We start from the raw sequence: 21,520 nt of genomic DNA, 5'->3' as shown, positions 1-21,520 counted from the left end.
GGGATGTTTACTCTGAATAACTGACAGTATTTTTGTATGGAACTGTTGCAGCAAATCAATACAATAAAAAAAAGATTTTATTCTAAGCAATCTTCAGCATCCTTAAGGCAAAATGAAGGCGATCGAAAGAAGAGCACGTTTTACTTCACGAGTGTTTTGTGAGAGGTGTGCAGCGAGGTAAGCCTTTCAAACATCCCTTTTCCTTTTCCGTTTTCTGTGCCCTTACCCCCACTCTCTCAACTTCAAGTAGACTTTCTCCCGCTAGAATTCCAGAATGATCATTAACCTTTCCTTTGGTTTCCCACTCTTGCCAGGCTACAGCTCCTGTTCTGTTTGGTTCCTGGCCCCATATGCCACTTTCCTATTTCCTGACTGTAGACAGCAGGGAGTAGCTCTATTATCACCTTCACTGAGCTGTCTTTGAATGTGAGAGGCAATTCCATTTCACTTTGCCATGGGGAGGAGGAGATAGGCACACTACCCAGTTCACAGAAATTGGCTCAGGGCTTGCTTTTATAAGCTGAACACAAGGACATAGCTTTTTATTTCTGCATTACGAAGGTTATTTAATACAGGCAAATGTGTTCTTGAAAATAGCTCTATTCGAGCATTGGTAAATGGATGATTCAAGACTAATCCCATAGGGCAAAGCGTTTGATTACTGTGGGAAGGTGCAATTTTAATCTTCCGTATACCACAGCTCTTCTTCTGTGGTCGAAGATTTTACTGTGTAAAAATAGGAAGTTACAGCGAGCCTTTAAAAGGCACAGCGTTTATGAGGATGGGATTTTGACTGCATGGCTGCTTTATATTTACCAGTTTGGAAGCCAAGCTGAAGGCCCTTCACCTGCTGGTGCGTTTTAAGTGAAACAGGCGTTTTGGCCTGCTGCTACACTCGGCTAGTCAAATCAAGATGTCTCACCAGTGTGATATTGTTTACTCTCACTAATGTTCTGCTTTCTGCTGTTTCTGGCGATTTTTCAACCATGTGTGAAATTTATATTAGCAAAATGCTGGAATATTTACAGGGTGCGTAATCTTATCAACATATTGTTGATGTGGTCAAAACCATGTATCTCCATCTATCTATTTTTCTACACTCTTTAAATCCACTCTTTGATCCACCATTTCATCTTACTTTAATGATTTTGTACCTTAGAAATGGTATAAATGTATTTATTTAGAGATATTTCTATATTATTTTACTCTGTAAGAGATATTCATTTTAAACCATATTTAACCAATTCATCATTTTGCAACATTGGAAGTAAATCAATGTTTGGATTGCTCTCACTGCATGTAGTGAGCAGTAATGCTTTCTTCAGGGGCAAATTGGAACAACCCTGAGGCTCAGGTTTAAGTTCAGGCCAAATATGTTGAAATTCTCCAAGGGTTCTGAAGAGAAGTGCGCACACTTCATGCCGTCACGTGTCTTAAGCTAAAATTGATGTTTTATAAATTATTTCAAGCCTACAAACATCAGAGGCACAATCACGGCAATCCAGTGATATTCATTTGGCATAAGTCAGTTTCATTTCTCTGCACTTTTCATCAGAAATGGCTTAAAAAGTAGAGTTAGCCTGAATTTTTAATGCCCAGAGCTTGCAGGGGACAGTGGCTGATGTTCTTCACTTGTAGACGTCTGACAGTGCATGGCAGCAGAAGGAACAAAATGGTCACAAAGCCCGGCTGCACTCCCTGGGTCACTCAGGCCGCTAAATATTTAAAGAGACTAGCAACAAACTAAGCAGTCGCTAACAGGACCATAGCTGGTGATAAAAGATGTTTTTAGTTGGGACATTAGCCCTTTTCTTCCCTCTGTGATTCTTGATATTAGATCCTCACTATCGTGCAGACCAATAATACACACCAGTGATTTGGCTTTGCTTGCCATGAGTAGCCTGCAATTGACTCAGCGAGGCATGGGACTGAAATGTCTACCACTACAAAAACACTGAGGGTTATCAGGCCAGATACTGAAAAAGCCTGTGCTGTAGCACAGGAGCATTAGTCATCGTGGCAGCAAGGTCCACTGAACAGTTCAAATGATATCAAATAAACAGATAGCGTGTTGTACTAATGTGATCAAACAATGTTTATATCTAATATAAAAGTGCTGATATTGGACTGGATCAGATAATTGCATTGTGTTGCTGTTGTAACAAAACTTAAAAATGTGTGTTTATGGGCATCGGATCCACAACCCTGTGATAATCAACCCTGCACCCTACCCAATGAGCCAAATCATCAAAGGCATTGTGAAGTTTAATGTACACCAATCAGCCATAACACTAAAAGCACTGATGTGAAGTGGATAACATTGTTTTTCTTGTTACAGTGGCTCCTGTCGAGGGGTGAGATATGCACATTAGGCAGTACATAAACAGTTAGTTCTTGAGGGTGATGTGTTGAAAGCTGGAAAAATAGGCAAACATAAGGATCTGAGCCATTCTGACAAGGGCCAATTTGTGATGGCTAGACGACTGGGTAAGAGCATCTCCAAAACCAGGTCCTGTGGTATATTTACCTGCGAGGGGTGTAAAAGTACATGTATTTATACCTAACCACCATGGTAACAGTTCAGTGTCTGCAGTCGCAGGGAGAATATGCGCTAAATGCGGTCATTTTACAAGTGTGCATGCCACCCGGAAACCTTAGTTTCGAGTTTAGCAACTCTAAATTTGAGAGTTGCTATGGTGGGTAACCCCACCTCCTTTTTCTAGTCTCTCTCCCTTTTGCTGCTGCATATAGAGAGAGTAACTGATACGCTCTCATTATTCTTTATCTCTCAGGTCCAAATTGCGGGGCAAACAGAACGGTGTTTTTTGTTTACCTTTATACCCCTAGAACCTACCAAAAGCCACCTATGGAAGGACAACCAGTGAACCGGCTTCTGGGTTGTGGGCTCCCAAGGCTCACTGAAGTGCGAACAAAGTAGTCTGTTTGGTCTGATCCCACAAAAAGCTGCTGTAGCACAAATTGCTAAAAAAGAAAATGCTGGCTTTGTCTTGTGACCTTGACAATTTGGGACGTTTTACGGGGCACAAGGGGGATCTACACAGTATCAGGCAGGTGGTTTTAATGTTATGTCAATCATTGTATACTTACTGCAGGACATTTTGGTCAGATCACTGTCAAACTGTAAAAAACAGTTTGAATTTATTTATCAATTTGCATTCATATAAAATGTTTGTATTTGTAAAAAAAAGTTTGTATTTATAATAAAAAAAAACAAAACAAAACACAAAAATAGAGTTACACCACAGCAATGATATGTAACATAACATGTTGCTCAGTGAAAGGCCATAAGGCTCGGCATAGATATACAGCCATTTGAATCCAGACCGGGCATTGGTTGCTTTATGCATTCACAGATGAAGACAGAAGGAGCGGAGCTCATGAATAACACTAGACTGGTGTATGCTGTGCTTCTGCTTTCATTTGATTTTCATTACACATCAAAGTGTAGACAAAATGTTGCTCCAACACGATTCAAGCAGATCTAATGCTGACAATGCCGCACAGAAGATGGTTGCTTTCTCAAATATTGAAATTGTGTATAGTTCTAGACATGCACACAAAAATATTAATAGTGTGCACACTATAAAACTCGTGAGTAGATAGTATTTTACAAGTAGATTACCTAATCAAAATGTGGATGTACATAGTTTTTAAGACCAGTTAGACAAGGTTACTATAGATCTGCGTGATTAATTGTAATAATAATATTGTGCCTTTTTGCCTTTTTTAGGCCCTTGGTTAATTAGCCAGCTGAAGATCTTGGTGATATTCAAAGGGCATGTATACCAACAACCATGCATTTTGCCCTCCAGCATAAGGGTGAGTGACTTTGCTAGTGTTATTGTAACATATGCTAAGGGTTTTAGTTAACATCTCACCATATATTCATTTTAATCTTAAGATATTTTTGAAACAAACATATTCACTTACCTGCATAGACTCTTAATGCTTCCAACGCCATGTACTCATTATCGTTGTTATAAAGTTAACTGGTCTAATGAGTGTTCTAATTAATAGACACACACACACACACACTAAAGACAGTATTTTTTCTTAGGTAAAAATAAATTTCACTTACAAATATGGACTTCATTTACTTCTAAATAGATTAGCTTACACTGGACCGCCTTTTGTGTATTCAATTGTAAACGTCAGTATGTCTCTATATATGTGCTCTGCATTTATATGATGGAGATAACAGATGGCAGATGCTAGGACATTATGGGCCCAGGTGCTAGATTTCAGAACAGAGCCTTCCATGTTACACACAAAACCCAGTATCAAGCAGCAGGAGTGCCGCCAACCAACCATATATGTCATAGCGCAGGAAGAACAGGGACCAAAATTATCTCAAAGCTTTTGACTTGTAATTCCAAGCTGATGTACGACGCTCACCTCTTATTAACCTGTATGCTAGAATGCCTTTCAAGGAGGAAAGCAATTGTCACAATGTTTAGTCAAGCTGTTATTCAAGTACCTGATGAGAAGCTTGCACAGAGCTTTCTCACAGCAAACATCAGCCTCCACAGAATACAGAATGATTTAGTGATAAAACACTGCTGTAATGCATTATAATACATTAGTTAGTACACATGCCTGAACATTTCACACATGTGTAGCTTCTTTTACAGAATGATTGACATTTACAAAAGATTGTTTTATGTTGGAATGAATATATACTGCTGTCAGAACAAGACAGTATAATCATTTTTATGTAAGTCATTGTACCAAGATTTTATTTCAAGTCATTTTGGAGCATTTTTATTGATTCATTATTAACCTTTCTGGTGGTATATTCACTCACTAAGCACATAAATAGTTAGAGGTGGGCTACAAGACAAAATGTTATTGCATTGTGATACACAATATGCTTTTTTAAGCATATTAAGAATCATTAGTGCTTAAAGAACACTGATCAACTGCATGTACTATTGCAAACAGTGTAGTGTAGTCTGGTTTGACTGGATGAAGGGTCGCTGTGTGGGACAATATTTAAATAGCAGTTTTTAAGATTTTGTCACTACTGATGTATTTTGCATTTGATCACATGTATCATGATATATATATTTATATTTATATATATATAGTCCATTTGCTGTTTGCTCATTTTTAATGGATCTTCACACTTACATCTCTTTTATAACAATATTTCTTAATGGAACCAATAATGGTTCTTCTATGGCAGTTTTAAGAGTATAGTACTGGGCAGGGTCTCCCTTTGATCTCGAAACACCTTCAGTTCTTTGTGGCATAGATTTCTCAAGATGTTGGAAACTTTCCAGTCTCCAGTTCTACCACAACTCAGAGGTGTACCATTGGATTTCGATATGGTGATTGGCAAGACCTCTGAAGAACACTGAACTCATTGACTTGTTTGTGAAGCCAGTTTGGGATGACTTTTGCTTTGTGAGATGGTGCATTATCGTGGTGGAAGTACCCATTAGAAGATGGGTAAACCATGGCCATGACAGGATGCACAGGGTCAGCATCAGTACTCAAATAGGCTGTAGTATTTAAGTGATGATTGATTGGTTTGACGGGCTAGAAATGTACCAAAAACTTTTCCACACCATCAACACAAGACCTTCAGCAGCTTGGACCTCAAGGCAGGTTGGGTCCACGAATTCATGTTGCTGATGCCAGATTCTGACCCTGCATTTCTATTATTTTCAATCAGAAATGTTGTATATAATTTTCGTCTGTTTTTTTAAAAAAAAATTTTTTTACATCAGTTGAAATTAGGAGGGTTTTTCCTTCTGTAAAATTGTTTTTTTAGAGATTTAAGAGTTTTTGCATGACAGTTACAATAGAAAGATGTGGTGCAGAGGTGTTTTGACAGGTATAGATGTGTCAAAGATAATTATAAGGAGACAATATACCAGATGCAAACCACATTGAGCTTTAAGAAAGGCCAAATTAAGTGGAATGTTACTGGTTGGCCAAGTCCATCACCTGATGTGCGTCATGGGTTCATTTGCAATCAAATCATGATTTCATTCAAACATATGTTCTTTAGTCCAATTGCTTGTGGTCTTCTGAGAGAAAATAATTGAATAGACAGTTGTGTATAGACAGTGTAAGGTATTGTCACTGTATGCAGAATATATTGTACTGTACCTTTCTGTACTTTGTAATTTTACTGCGCTCTGTACCATGTTTTTGGGCTCTATCTAGGATAAAACCTCATTGTTAGTGATCTCTGAGTGTTTAGTGAGAAGCAATTGAAACACTCCTGTAAAGGCGAGTTTACTGAAGAAACATCCCCTCAGGTAACCTGTCTTAAGTGAAATGTCAATTTTCATTTCCAGCATCAATTTTGCATTAAATCAAGAGTGAAAGTGCGCAGTGAGGGTCAGTGAACAGTTAAAGGCCACTCTCTCTCTTAATGTGTGTTTGTTTGTGTGTGTGTGTGCGTGTCTGTTTGCGTGTGGCGGGTAAATCTGGCTCCCGTACTAAGCCAAGGCAGCTCTGACGGCGACATGAGTGACACCTGAGCAGAGGACCTAAAAGGACATCAATAATGAGCGGTGTAGGAGTGTGTCTCGGGGGATGACATGGGCCTGCGTCTGCGCCACTCAGCCTAATAAGGGTTTAAAAGCCACAACTGTCCGCACAGCCCACGCCAGCCCACCTCCCATCTCTCTTTTCCAATGGGCTGCCTGATGCCTTGTGACAGGTCCAGGCCCAGCCACAGGACACCGCAGCAGCCTGCACTTATGGCCTCAGCAGATGACACGGCCACGTTATTAACGAGATGATTAGTGGAACTGGCAAGAATTGGGCACCGTGAAGGGAGGAAATATTTTTGGGAAACAAAAAATCCTTATATTTCAGTTTGATGTACTGATATGAGTTTCACTGTGGCTTCTGGCAAACAACTTATAAATAACTTAAGGGCCATCTTAAATGCATCGCCATGAAATTTTTATTAACACTGTAATATAAGCCACTACCTGCCATGAATCACAAATAACCTTGAGCTCTCTCTCTCTCTCTCTCTCTCTCTCTCTCTGTACTGTCAGTACTGTGTTTACCCTGCACAGCCCCTCTCTCATGCTCACAGAAAGCAATCGCTTCTGACTGGGGCAGCCTCCTCTGTCCCCATATCCAGCCTGGCTATAATTTTGTTGTCATTCGGTGTGCGCCGATCCCATCATTGATGTGACAGAGTGGGCATTAGGTAAAGTCCCTGAGCTGGTGCTCACTTACAGCAGCTTTCTCTCCCCGCTGCTGACAGTGGTTAGATTAGACCTGGGTGGCAAAACATCCTCCTCCACTACAACCCTCAGACAACAAAGCTACCTGATTGCAGTGTACCCCCAAGTCCTGAAGTAACTCCTCAAAACTTGATTCTGTCCACTGCTCAAACAAAAATCAAGGTACTGGTGTTTGTGACCTCCTTAGCATTGTGGCAGCAACATTATTAGGGTGAAGTGGCTTGTGAAGCCCACTGGCAGCCAGCCACGGGCAGATGTGGAGAGGTTTAGCGGACATGTCTCGCTTCTGTGAAGCTGAAGAGAGGATCTGACGTTTGGCTTGTTCATATAGCAGGTCATTGGCATCTAACGACTGATCAATGCCAACGCGACAGCTCTGGGAGGAGGACCAAACGCAAACAACCTCCCAACCTGAGGTCACTTATTCAAGCTGTTCACACTGGTGACACATTAGAGGTTCTTTGAATATCACTGCACGAGTTGGATCTTCTGACACTGTAATGATCAGTTATTACAGCCATTACAACCTTATTATGAAGGGTTTATGGTGTTATGGCCTTCATAGTGAGCATGTTGCCATTATACATCTTTATTGAACTGCAGTTGCTTTCATTTGCATTCATTTGGAAACGAACCATCAGCTGATTGTTGTGGGTTTAAATTTAATAATAATTTAAATTTAGGCCAACACTCTCATTACGAAACACATAATTAGTACTTGCATAGCAAACATATAATTAAAAGCACAATACATCATTCAAACACATTAGAGTAATGTGCATGTGACGTGGAAACACAACACCTGTTTGCGTGGGTCAGTGGCGTGTGTTTATGCCCACCTGAGGATGGCAAAGCTCTCTATTCAACACAATGACCCCCTGAGGGAGCGCTGGCCCTGCTGCCATTGATAATCACCACAGGCCCCTCTGTGGTTATGGCCACTGGCTGAGCTAATAAGTGCAAAGTACAGGGGGCTAATGCACAACAAAAGGAGGGATAAGAAATAACAAATTGAGGAAGGAGGAGGGAAAGCAAACTCTTAAGGCAGACATATGCACTGGTGACTCAACAATAAAACCTGCAGCAGAGCTGAGCCCCCAAGTCTAGTTAAAGCTTATTAAAGAAGAAGGTAGAGAGAGGGAGAGAGGGAGGGGAATAATGAGGAGAAGAAGATAGCCACTCGTTGAGCTGGTTAGGGGCAGGCAAGCCTGTGCTTGCACGTTTCTGGAGAATAGATTGCTGGACCCAGTCGCCCTGTTCTAATGACCCTTCTTGTTAGCCTCAGAGATGTAAAGCCTCTTCATTAGAGCTGCAGCCCACTCACCTCTGCCTGCGGATCCACTCTCAGTTTCTGGATCGGCTTTACACCCATAAATACAGATATTCTGGGTTCAAACTCAGGGTTATAATCCAGATGGGATGATTTCCCTGCAAGCAACATCATAAAGTTGTCCTAGTGACAAAGTCTATGTTGCATTATTATGCTTACATGTGTTAGCCTGTATGAAGCATTGTGTTACATTATGTTACACATGAGCATGAGCCTCATATTGTAACACACTGGAAGCCTGAAATGCATATTACTGTTTTGTATAGAGAAATATTAAGAGAAGGTGGTGCTAAGTTAGAATTGGAGAGTAAAGGGATTATTAGAGCTAGGCAGAAAGAGACGCTGGGGACACTCCTGACATGAACAGCTTTAACAAGAGGGTTTGCAGCCGTGGTCAGGCAGGGGAATAATCTAAAGGGAATAAAAGCGTTCATTTTGTTTGGAGTGTGTGAGTGTGTGTATTTTGAAGGTGGGGAGTGTGGGGGGGTGCCATACAGACAACCCTGCGAAGAGTCCTGCTGGAAGTGGCAATGAACCAGGGCCACTCATTAACTAAAACTTCTAAACAGCACGCAGAATGTTTGGCTACTTTGCTTGATATGAAGATCACTAAAATAGTTAATATTTAAAAAAAACTCTCTGATCTTAGTTGTGTTGTTAGCACAAGTTAGCTAGCTCTCTTTCATTAAACTGCAGCACGGACTGCATTTATATTCGTTGGTTGGACGTTATACAGTGGTGTTAATGGGTAATTAGAGTGTATTAACTCGGGACAGAGCTAAAGCCAACACTGGTCAGTGGTCAGCTATCACTACACTATCAGCACACAATCTTTGGCCAACAGCAGATTGACTCGTTCATAAAGGGACTGGGACAGTGCAGAAGGTCTAATGTTTAAAAAAAGAGAGAGACAGAGAGACGTTCATGATTACTAGTGTTATATCTAATATAATAATAATAATAATAATAATAATAATAATAATAACGATAAACTAAAAACTATTACAGTAATAACAATAATAACAACACTATATAAAAAAAATAAATAGTGCAAAAATAATAGTGCTACAATAGATTCTGTGAGCGATGCAGTAAAATAAAACATTGAATTTGAATGTGAAGAACGTTTAAATTAGTAAAGAACCTTTACACCCCCCTCTTTACACCTTTAGAAGGTTCTTCACACACGTTTATAAAAACAGTTTCCTCATGGAACCAAAAGTGGTTCTTTCATGGGATCGTTTAAAGAACCTGTGTAGAACAATTACTTTTAAGAGTGAAGAATATCAACAACGTGTAAACAAAAACAACGCTCAAAATGAATGTGCTACAAAGGGCTCCTTGAACGATGCTGTAGGAGAACCATTTTTGTTTCCGCAAAGAACCATTTTCTGCCAGTATGAGAACTAGTACAGAACCTCAACCTTCAATTCTTTACACTGATAAAAGGTTCCTCACTCACATCTCATCGGCAAAAATGGTTCTTTGTAGAACCATAAATGGTTCTTTAATGGCATCGCTCAAAGAACTCTTATAGTACCGTTATTTTTGAGCGTGAACAATAACAATGATAACAACAATACAAAATAATAACAATAATGGTAACCCACAACAACAATCATTACAATGAATGAAAATAATAATAATAATAATAATAATAAGAAGAAGAAGAATAAGAAGAAGAAGAATGATGGCAGCCACTGGTACACTGAAGGTCTATTCAAGAGATCAAAGATGAAGTTTTAAGTCTTCTTCTGAAGAGTAAACAGATGTGTGTATGTTTCATGTGCGCTATCAGCTGTGTGCTGAAGAGCTGGTGGCGCGCGCTCAGATTTTTAACCTCCACTTCCATTCATTATTGATTTGTCCTGGGACTAGTAAACAGATATTGAGAGGAAGCCCATGATTTCACGCCCTATCACAAACATCTGAAGAGATGAAGCGCATTCCACTCCTCTTCTATCTGTCTGAATAATGGATCTTCGTTTCTCCAGTAAACATTCTTTGTTACTCCTGCCACATGAATAGGTAAACACAGCAGCTCTACAGGCCCGGTCCCCCAATAAGAGAGAGAGATCCACGATGGCATAATAAACCTCTTCAGGCTCGTATTTTCTGATCTTATGCTTCGGGCGGATCAGACTCGGTTGTTGTGCAGGATCTAAAATTACCCCACTCCCAGTTTTCGCAGGTTTTAGTGTACAAACACGAGCGGCCGCAGGAAGCTCGCGCGCCGTGGCGGGAAGGGCCCCGCTTGATTATCCTAATTAAGTTCTGTCTAATTAAATTACCGTCACGCGCTAACCAATGGCAAGAGCTCCTTCATTAGCCATGCACGAGCTCTGCGTGAGCGCGAGAGGCGCAGTCAACCGGCTGATTTAGCCTTCTCTCTCTCTCTATCTCACTTTCACTCTATCTCTCTCTCTCTGTCTTTCAATCTACCTCCATCGCTGTCTCGTGCGCGCGCTAAAGCAACCAGCTCAAGTCTCGCGCGCGCGCACGCGCGTCTTAATTGTAATTACCATTTGTGTGTGTGAGCGCGTTTGTGTTGTTTAAAATCTTTTTTCTTTTTATTATTTATTTTATTGTTGCGTATTGTTCGGGCCATGCAGCTCGAGCAGTGCGTCTCGCCGGCGCTCGCGCTCTCCGACAAGTGCGCGCACGTGGGCAGCGGCGGACGCGCGAGCTCGCGAGGGTCCGATCTCGCGCATGCCATGATTACGCGCGCCGTCGACGGCGGCGACCTGGAGAGAAGGAGTTCACCTGTGAAAAAAAACTGCGGAGGGATGACGAATGAGTCCGAGGCGGACGCCTTCGCGGACTCTAAGGGCCCGGCGGGGGCCGCCCAGAGCGCCAAACTCTCTCCTGCCCTCGACGGCACGCCCGACATTCGCCACACCTTCGATGGCTGCGCGGCAGAGCGCTGCCTCGCGCCTCCTCCGTCCAGCCACGCGCCGCCACCACCGCCACCACCACCGCCGCCGCCGCTCTCCGCGAGCCCCACGCCCATGTTTCCCTACGCCAGCCAGCACGGCGCGGCGCACGCCGCTTTCTCCATCGCCAGCCCGAGCCGCTACATGGCGCACCACCCGGTGATCGCCAACGGCGCCTACAACGGCCTGCTGAGCGGCGCGTCCCCGCAGGGCTACGCGGGCGCGGGGTACCCGTACGCGCAGCAGTACGGCCATGCGTACCAGGGCGCGCACTTCTACCAGTTCCCCTCGGCTCAGGCCGGCCTGGTCCCGGGCAAGGCACAGGTGTACCTGTGCAATCGCGCGCTCTGGCTCAAGTTCCACCGACACCAGACCGAGATGATCATCACCAAGCAGGGCCGGTACGTATTCCAGCACCCTCACCGGGCTTTACAGGAGGAACACACACTTCTTCTGGATTACGCTTCGAAATCGCCAATTCGCCTTTGAAAATAAGAATGTTTCTTTTTACTTTTTATTTTTTTTAGCACAAATTCCGAAATATTACAGAAATACTTTTTAATTGTCATTTTTATTACATTTTCGTTCCAAATTTGCTGCTCTTGAGTGGCTTTTCCTCCGAAAATGGATTTCTTATTTATACGTCTATTTTTTAAATATATCCAACTATCAGTTTTTTCATTAAATCCAGCAAACCCTCTGGATTACTCGAAAATACTGGATTATTTTTGGAGTTTTTTTCGCTCAACGTTTCGGAATCTTTAAAATAATTTGTGCGTTTTGGTTCAACCTAAAAACATTTATTACTGTATTTGAAGACCAGTTTTGTGTCCCGTGCTGTTCTACAGGACCACAGCAGGAACACTTGATTGTTTTTTACGAAATTATAGTACATTGTTTATGACCTAATCTGAGCGGTGTTTCTGAACCAAAATACAAATCGATATTTTATTGTTGTTACTACTTTCTGTATGATGAATTACAATCATCATTATTGGTGCTTTCGCTTCTCGCGTTCGAAGCCAGATTTTTTGTGATAAACACACTCTCTCCTTTAAAATCTATTCCACTCAGTACTCCACTTTAATAACAGTATTAAAATAACAAGCGTGTGAGTTTAATCTGGGATCCTGCTTTCTCTCTCACTCTCTCTCTTTCTGTGTCCAGGCGGATGTTTCCTTTTCTGAGCTTCAACATATCAGGTCTGGACCCGACCGCCCACTACAATATTTTTGTGGATGTGATTCTGGCTGACCCCAATCACTGGCGATTTCAGGGGGGGAAATGGGTTCCGTGCGGCAAAGCGGACACCAACGTCACAGGTAACCAATAATAAAATGAATAATAACATAAATATATGTTTGCATTGTATTTTCACAATAAAGATTAAAATAGTAACATATAAATAATACAAATAAAATCTGAAAAGGAAAGACAGCGAGACAGTGGAGAGCTGTAACGTTGATCAAATAAAGCTCCTTGTACTTTTTGATTGACTTTATTTAGATATATTTTAAAAGAAATATTTTCGTTTTCGTTTTAATGGATTCAGCGCTAAGTCGTTTTTTACTTTTTTGTATGAATTTTATATTGTATCTATTTTGCGTTTTACATATCGGTGTAGGAATTTCATATACACGTATATATAATATTATTTTAGATGATATTTTATTTTTGTTTGTACGGAACAGACTGTACTGGGTACTGTACTTCTATTTTGTATTTTTTCTAAAATGTATTTGCATGTTTATTTAAGTGTAGGAAACACTCGCTGATGCACGCTGATGTATTTGCAATATGATCCGTATATTTTTTATGTGTATGATTAGATATGCAGACCCAGTGCTGCTATATATTTCTAAAGTTGTTTATTATGAAGTTGCTGAATTTTTAATATATCCTCGTACAAGAATTGCTGTGTACAGAAAAAAAATATTAATATCCAATTAAAATCCTAGTGTTATTTTGGTGGGAAACTTTATCTTTATCTTTATATTTGTGGGGAAACTGTGTACATGACTCGTAAATGTATGACTGATTGTTTATCTGTATGTGTGTTTTTTTAGGAAACAGGGTGTACATGCACCCGGACTCGCCCAACACTGGCGCGCACTGGATGCGGCAGGAGATTTCATTCGGCAAATTGAAACTCACCAACAACAAAGGAGCAACCAACAACACGGGGCAGGTGAGGAGACCAGCACAGAGAGGAACAGCGAGGAGAACCACTGCAGCTTTTAACACACAGACATTTTTACTTTAAAGCGCGTTTAGCAGTACTGATCAGATACCAGTCTCTCCAAAATGGCAACTTTACAGGAGGAGAAAAAAAACCTTCCTAACTGTCAGTGGAAGTCCGTTAAAAAACACTTCATTCCAGCTCAGTGTGAAGCATTTCTGTTGGTCCATTCATCCGGGCATTTTGACACAATACAAACAACTACCAGATTTACATTGTGTCAGAACACGAATACAAGGTGTTTGCCTGCCAGATAATACCAATAATACTAATTAGTTAAAATAGTAATTAGTGTGTTCACAGCTAAATATTTGAGGATGCTTGGACAGACCAAATAATGGCTAAAAATGTATCACTTAATTTTTCAGATTTAAATTTGGCCTTTTAGTTCATGTGGATTTTTTTAAAACAACATACAATCAACAATAAAGACATTTAAAATAAAAAGCATAAAGCTGTTCATATAATTATAGTTATTTAGTTTATTTCTTTATTATACTAAATGTATTTGTTGGGCAGTTAAATAGTAACAAATCTGTGGATTTCACCTCTTACTGTAACACTGTAAAATAAAAACTACTTTTATTTGTGTAAAATGTTTATTATGAACTCCTTCATGTTCAACAACCTAATTTAATATGAAAAATACCACATAACTCGTTTTTTTAATACAACAACAATAACAACAGATGATGTAAATCTATATAATTACTGCTGGTTCACTGCTTCATGTAAACATGTATGATTAGAAGTCATTATGTATACTGTTAGGCTATTTTCACCGTCAATATTTGAATGTAACGCTCATGTCGCGTTATCAGTGCAGTGTAACCGTTAGTTACAGTGATGTATTGTTGGGTTGTGTGACTGCAGATGGTGGTGCTGCAGTCTCTGCATAAGTACCAGCCCAGGCTGCACGTAGTGCAGGTGAATGAAGACGGAACGGAGGACACGAGTCAGCCAGGTCGCGTGCAAACCTTTACCTTTCCGGAGACCCAGTTCATCGCGGTTACAGCCTACCAGAACACAGATGTAAGTTACTTAGCACAGCGGATCATTAACAACTTGTGTGTGTCTGGTGTGTGTGTGTGTGTGTGTAAACCATCGGTCTTCTGTTTACTTTACATATTTTCCTCCTCCGCAGATCACACAGCTGAAAATCGACCATAATCCATTTGCTAAAGGATTCCGGGACAATTATGACACGTAAGACTTGTTATTTGCCTCTTTGTTTTGGGCTCGTTACGTTTTATTGCTAAGCTTTGTTCTGAATTACACGAGTTTCAGTATTTTACAAATTTTATAATCTTATTTTACAAATTCTTTCTGAGGCTAAATGTTAAATGACCACCAGCTATTCTCTGATAATAATGAAGTTCCTGTTCCAACATTATTATCTCTTTTTATTATTTACCGTTCAGACCGTTTATGATTGGTAGAGAAAGTGTGTCATTTTCCCTTAAGGAAAATCCAACAGATGTCTTAAGAATACGCTCATAAATAAACTCGCCAGTACCACAGACACGGAATTGGAATCTAGATTTCTATCATCTGAAAGTATTGTAATAGCAATATTATAAACATTATAAACACTTCATTTTAAAATACTTTTTTATTTTTTCATGCCTAAAAATCTAATCCATTTTATTCGTAAAAGGAAACTGGTGTTATTTGTGCCGCTGAGCTTAGTATGTAGATGTGAGTTCAGGTTTCATTATACTGTATTTTTCATTCTGTTTCCCAGTAAAATGACACTGTTAATTGTTTAGCCTGTTTAGTCTACAATATTTTATTGCCCTGATTTAGAAACATTCGCCAAGTATCAGATGGAATTGGAATAAAGCGATGTTTTAAGTGTCCAAAATAACCTTAATCTTACAGGTATATACAGTGTTAATGTCATATTATATCCCTCATACTGTAAATTCACGTTCAGTATAATGCTAAAAAAAAGTAATTTTAGACAGAAGCAGCTCGTGCTCACTGCCCATAGGCTAACTCACTTGGCGCAGTTCCCTCTTCAAATGCTCGCAGAATGGCGTGTGGAGGAAAGTTAACCCTCCTGGTGTTTCTTATTTAAATAAATAAAATAATAATATTAATATATGTAGTTATTTATTTAATCACAGTCATGATTAAATGCCGTTATTGCTTTTCTTCCAAAGCCAAGTTCTTCATGTCCACTCTCTCTTCCTCTCCCTATCCCTTCCCTCCTCCTCCGGCCTTCCTCCAGTGTCTACACAGGTTGCGACATCGACCGGTTGACGCCGTCCCCGGGCGCGTCCCCGCGCTCTCAGCTCATGCCCGGCGCCAGATACGCGATGACTGGCTCCTTCCTGCAGGAGCAGTTCGTGGGCTCGTACGCGGCGGCCAAGTCGCGCTTCCACGCGGGCGCGGGCGGCGCTGCTGGCGCGGATCGCGGCGTGCCGCTCGCCAACAGCCTGCTGTCGCCGCAGCCAAGCGACGAGGCCGCGGTGGGCTCCCCGCAGCGCTGGTTCGTCGCCCCGGCCAACAACCACCGCCTGGACTTCGCCGCCGCCTCGGCGTACGACGCCGCGGCCGCCGCCGCCGCCGCTGATCTGGCCGGCAACGCGGCCACGCTGCTGTCGTACGCGGCCGCCGGGGTCAAGCCGCTCCCGCTGGGCGCCGCGGCGGGCTGCTCCAACCGCGCGCTCGGCTACTACGGCGAGGCGCCGGCGTGGGGCGCGCGCACGCCACCCCAGTACTGCGGCGGCGGCACCGCCACCATGGGCGCCACGTCCGTGGGCTCCACCGCGGGCACCGCCGCCAAGCCAGGCTCCGTGCTGTCCTGCTGGGGCAGAGCCGGTGCTTCCGGGTACCTGCTCGGGCCCGACGACAGCGACGGCGCAGCGGCCCCCGACAGGTCCCCTCTGGGCGCCACGGACGAGGCCAGCAAGGCCAAAGAGCTGTCCGAGGCCGCGTGGATCGAGCCGCCCTCCTCCATCAAGTCCATCGACTCGAGCGACTCGGGCATCTTCGAGCAGGCCAAGCGACGGAGGATGTCCCCTTCGGCCACTCCGCTCTCCGAAACGTCGTCGCCGTTGAAGGCCGAGATCCTGGCACCCAGGGAGTGCGAGAAGACTTGTCCCAAGGACATGGGCTACTACAGCTTCTACCCCCACACTTAGGCCGGCCGATGAACCACGCCAATATTGATCAATCTACTGATATTTGACCTAGGCTCTTTATTTATTTATTTACTTACGTGTCTACCATTTATATATCTAGTTTTATCAACCTGTCCTCATTGTTCCCCATAGAACTAAGGCTCTTCGCTCTTTTTAAATCGTTATAAAAGGTTTATAAAAAAAAAAGATGACCTTGTTGGCGTATGAGGCAGGGATGACGATGTAACTAAACAATGTACATACTTATCTAGACATCTCATTACCTGTTGTTGTACAGCATGAACCTGGGACGGAGAGACTAGAATCGTTGTGCTCTTAGACGAAGTTGGTGAGGCCCAGCGTGGTTCAATGCCACAAAGACTGTCCTGCGGCCCAGACCACCAAACTTTGGGTAGTGAGTGGAGTAGAGACCAAACGGACCATTGCTCAGTATTGCTGTTGCTCTGTAGCCTCGCCGTGTCTCTTTGGGAAATCTATTAGTCTGTAGTTTCATTGTTGCTCTTATCGTTTATCATTCCGTAGCCTGTACTTTGTTGTAACGCTGTTGGTAGGCCGATCATTCATCAAGAAAAAAGAGGGGAAAGAATCCTAAACGAAGGCCTTGGTGTCCAACGGCCAAAGCTGAATGATCTGTACAGCGCAGGCATCGTTTCCCTTCCACCGTGTGACCACCAATTACGTTTTTTGTGATTTAATGAACGTTTCGTATATTCCAGCATCACGTCCATTAGGCCTGCTGAAAAGCTGATGTAATTGTGATGTGCTTATTTGCAATAAATATAACGAGAGTATGAACCTCTTGACAAAACAACCTGCACGAGACTTCAAATGTATGTGCCTATATTTTCCACAAGTGTAGGCTATTTGTTTAGATTTGACGTCACTACGTAGGTGACCCCGTCTGCCTTTGTCATATTTCTAGTCATCAAGTTTCTTATCATGTGCTTTCTTTCCCATGTACCATAAACCCTCTTTTGTATCACATACACGATATGTCCAAAAGTCTGTAGACACCTGCTCATCCAAGGCAGTGTGTCTCCACTGGCTGCAGTGACATCACTATTCCTCTGGAAAGGCTTTACACTAGATGTTGGAGTACTGCGATGAGGATCGGATTGCGTTCAGTAACAGGAGCATTAGTGAGCTCAGGTGCTGATGTCAGGTGATTAGTTCTGGATTACAAACGCCACTCCATCTCATCCCAACGACATTGCAGCTCCATCGCTCCTGAGAACAGTTAGGAAAAGACTTTGCTCTTACGTGAAGTTTAGCTCTTACCTGATATATTAATGAGACCCTCTGGGTAAGGGGCCCGTGGTAGAGCTCCATCATTCCAAAGAACGCAGTTCCAGTGCGCCAAGGTTCAATGCTTGGGGGCTTCAGACCCATTTGTACGGGGGTAGTGACCTTAGGCTTATGTGTGACTGCTTCAGAAAGCCCCACTGTATCGATAATGCTTTTCTATGGCAGCAGACAGCTTGCCCCTTTTAAAACAAAATCACATGTAAATAATCACGTAAAAACGTGCGAAAAACGCGTGACACTAAACACGTGATCATGGGGAAATACAGTTTTTTTATGACCACATGTAAAGTGTGGGGTTTTTTTTCTGAGCAATTGAGCAATTGAACGTGTCAGCGGCGACCGCGTCTTAATGTAGCTGGATCCTCTAATTAGAAGATGTGTCTAGATACTTTTTTGACATTTAATGTATGTTACAAATGAGCCAGGCAAACAAGGCCTGTTGGAGCCCTGTAATTATCCACTGATGCTGGAGTGTCTGCTCAGTTCATTTAATCCTGTTGGTTTTGCTCTGTGCTTAATTTATACTTCTATATATCAGTTCTGCGGTACCTTTAAGCCTATTAAGCACGTGCAAGTATCATCAATGTCCCATTCACATCTTTCAAAAAAAAAAAAAAAAAAAAAAACGAACCAAAAGGAAGGCACATGTCGTTTCAACGGGCCTGTCGTACAATAATAATTTTACCCAGGTCGTTTAATCACCTCTTTTGTGAATTCCACCTAAATGAATTACTTATAGGTTACAGTTATGCTAAAATATTTTTTAACAATATTTCCATGCGAGTAGGGCATGTCCACCACTCGTGTAGCCTGTCAGTACAGAAGTAGCACTGTAGTCATAAAATAATAAAGCTATGTGGGTCTGACCGTGTTGGATATGTTATATAATGGCTTTGGCTTTTGTGTTGTGATCATCAGTTGTTCAGTTCAGTTATTACTACACAACCCTGCAGACACCCCTGTGTGCACAACGTGTGCTGTTGAATGTAGAGGCTTTGTGTTGCTGCCACCCAGTGGCAGAAAAACGTGGTGCCTTAACTGAGTGAATAGCTTCAGCAAAACCTCCACAGAAACCCCGATTAATGGTGATGGTAAGGCGTGTTACTGGTCTTTTGAGGACACGTTTACAACTGACATCGTCATTCTGTCGTGATTTGTTTTGATGAACGGATGTAAAGATCCTACCTGGGTTATTTGAGCTCTAAATTGTAGTCTACGGTCACTAGAGGGCGACAACAGCCACTCCTTTCAAAACAGCAGGGCCTGTAGAGGTGTTTGCATTTACCACTGACAACATGTTCCTTACTGTCTGGGGGACTGCGATTACAGCTCTGTAGCTGGGCTAATACAACACAACGCAAATGTGCATCCAAACAGAAGCAAATCTGCTGGCTAACAAGTTAAAAGAAAAAAATCTTTCTCCTGAGTTTTTCCTCTAAAAATACATTTTCCCATAATTCAGATTTTTTTTTAACATGTGGGTACAAAATGACCTCCCATTGGCTACTATCAGACACAGAAGTACATCTAACTTTCTATTTAAAATGGTCTTCTAAGTCTGCATGCGTATGAATAGTTCAACAATGTGTAGCTAGAAAAAGGTACTTGGCTGTAAACAAACACTGTCCCATGGGTGGTACCCTCAAGAGTATGTGGTTAGTACCACTAATGAGGGAACCTAATTATACCATATTGCCTTGCAGTTGTTTTGTTAATTATTATTTTTAATTTTGTAAACTTCTGTCTTGACTCCCGGCTTTTTATGATGTTTGACCACATCGTACCTTTGAGACTATATTTACATTGTTTTTTCAGGTATATTACAGGTTTATACTGACTGTATTAGCTGCTGTGTTTCTACACTTGAAAGGGAGGAAATCAGTACAGTTAAGAGATTTCTCTACACACATAAATGACATAAGCATACAGCAGAAAACAGTCATTGGCGAGATATAAGCTTCCATGTGTTCTTTTATTTATCATGCCTTACCCTTAGATGGGAATAACATCACTGTTGTTGTAACTGATTTGTTTCTGTATTAGTGGTATATAAGACTTTCTAGAAGTATCTTTCTTGCCCTAAGCCTTGTGAAAGCCTGTGGGAGGGTTATATTTTTGTGCACTCACCTTTAAAGACCTGGAAAATTGGAAAAACTCTTGACTTTTCTTTTAACTTGCTCGTACATGATGCTTATAGCCCCTACTACATTATCAAGCCTTTCTTACAAGGCCCATTGTACAAAATAAGCAGACCTGCAGTAGGGTCTGACTGTAGGGACAGTGAGTACTTTCCTGCTCATTTTAAAATTGCAGGGAATTGTCTGTCATTTTCTGTCACAAAGGCAGAGCTTTATTTTCCTCCATTCATTCATTGCCAGCACACCCAAGAGGCTGTATCCTTTCTCTCTACAGACAGATGGCTGATGGAAAAGCCAGTTGCAGTTTTGCATGTAGTGTTGTCTTGTGTATCATAACTCATAAACCTTTTTGATTTACATTTTGTTTGTTTGAAGCCCCAAATAGGATAGCTAAATTAGGTGTACATGTAAAATGCTTGATGTCAGCTTTTGTAAGCTATGTACATGTAATTCATAGAGATCCTGTCAATAAATCAAGTCTACAGTGAAAGAAAATGGGAGGAAAATCAGTTTGAGGATGTTTTTTTTTGTTTGAATAGTTATTGGTAGATCAGGGCTCACCAATGTCATCACAAAGGGTCTGTTCTTTAACTATATTCCACTTGTCTCATGTGTCCCTGCTTTGTTAAAATGAAAACCTGCATCCGCACTGGCCCTTTGCAGATTAGATTGGTGACCCTTGCATTAGAGGGCCTAGATACTTTTTTATTGTCATTAATGTAAGCATTTTATCATGATCGCACTATGCAGTAAACGATAAACGATAAAGCACACTCATTTATTCCTTCATTTACTTTTTACAGTCTAAGAGTTCCTTAACTCTCACATGCCCAAATCTTAGTTTTCCAGCTAATGTCAACCCAATCTGTATTGTATCACTCATTACCACAAGCAATACATTGGTTGTTTTCTAATGCTTAGAATAGAACAGAAGACCTCTTCACTGGAAACAGAGCCATAAGCCATAAGAGGCCTTTGGGCAGTTGCTGAATTATGTGAATACACGTTTGAAATACACAACTATATTAAATTGAAATTGAAACTGCAGCCCATTGCAAAGGCTATTCTTATAAAGATGTATTTAACTTTTGAGCACTGGAGCAACACAATGATAAAAGCTATTTTGGTTATAATTTGCGCTCCCCTAGGTTTTATGATATCTATGCACAATGTGGTGAAGGCTGTGAA

General features: G+C 41.6%; 2 protein-coding genes across 2 annotated transcripts in view; both read left to right on the top strand.

The window, feature by feature from the left end:
• tank (TRAF family member-associated NFKB activator) overlaps nt 1-9,886 on the top strand; it is a 37,552-nt gene extending 27,666 nt beyond the window's left edge. The window contains exons 11-12 of the transcript XR_011980014.1: nt 52-3,840; nt 5,276-9,886. The gene's annotated coding sequence lies outside the window, so the exon portion shown is untranslated. The remainder of the gene's footprint in view (nt 1-51; nt 3,841-5,275) is intronic.
• A 1,164-nt stretch (nt 9,887-11,050) lies between these two features.
• On the top strand, nt 11,051-17,711 carry tbr1b (T-box brain transcription factor 1b). Its single transcript, XM_072685730.1, has 6 exons — nt 11,051-11,902; nt 12,669-12,823; nt 13,568-13,689; nt 14,614-14,772; nt 14,885-14,946; nt 15,974-17,711. Exons 1-6 carry the CDS (start codon nt 11,175-11,177, stop codon nt 16,887-16,889), a joined length of 2,142 nt encoding a protein of 713 aa, XP_072541831.1. The 5' UTR covers nt 11,051-11,174; the 3' UTR covers nt 16,890-17,711.
• The last annotated feature ends 3,809 nt before the right edge of the window (nt 17,712-21,520 follow it).

This window comes from Salminus brasiliensis, chromosome 8, assembly GCF_030463535.1.
Source record: "Salminus brasiliensis chromosome 8, fSalBra1.hap2, whole genome shotgun sequence".
NCBI lineage: Eukaryota > Metazoa > Chordata > Actinopteri > Characiformes > Bryconidae > Salminus > Salminus brasiliensis.
The sequence above is the reverse complement of the archived record's forward strand: the minus strand, read 5'-3'. Positions and strand labels throughout refer to the sequence as shown.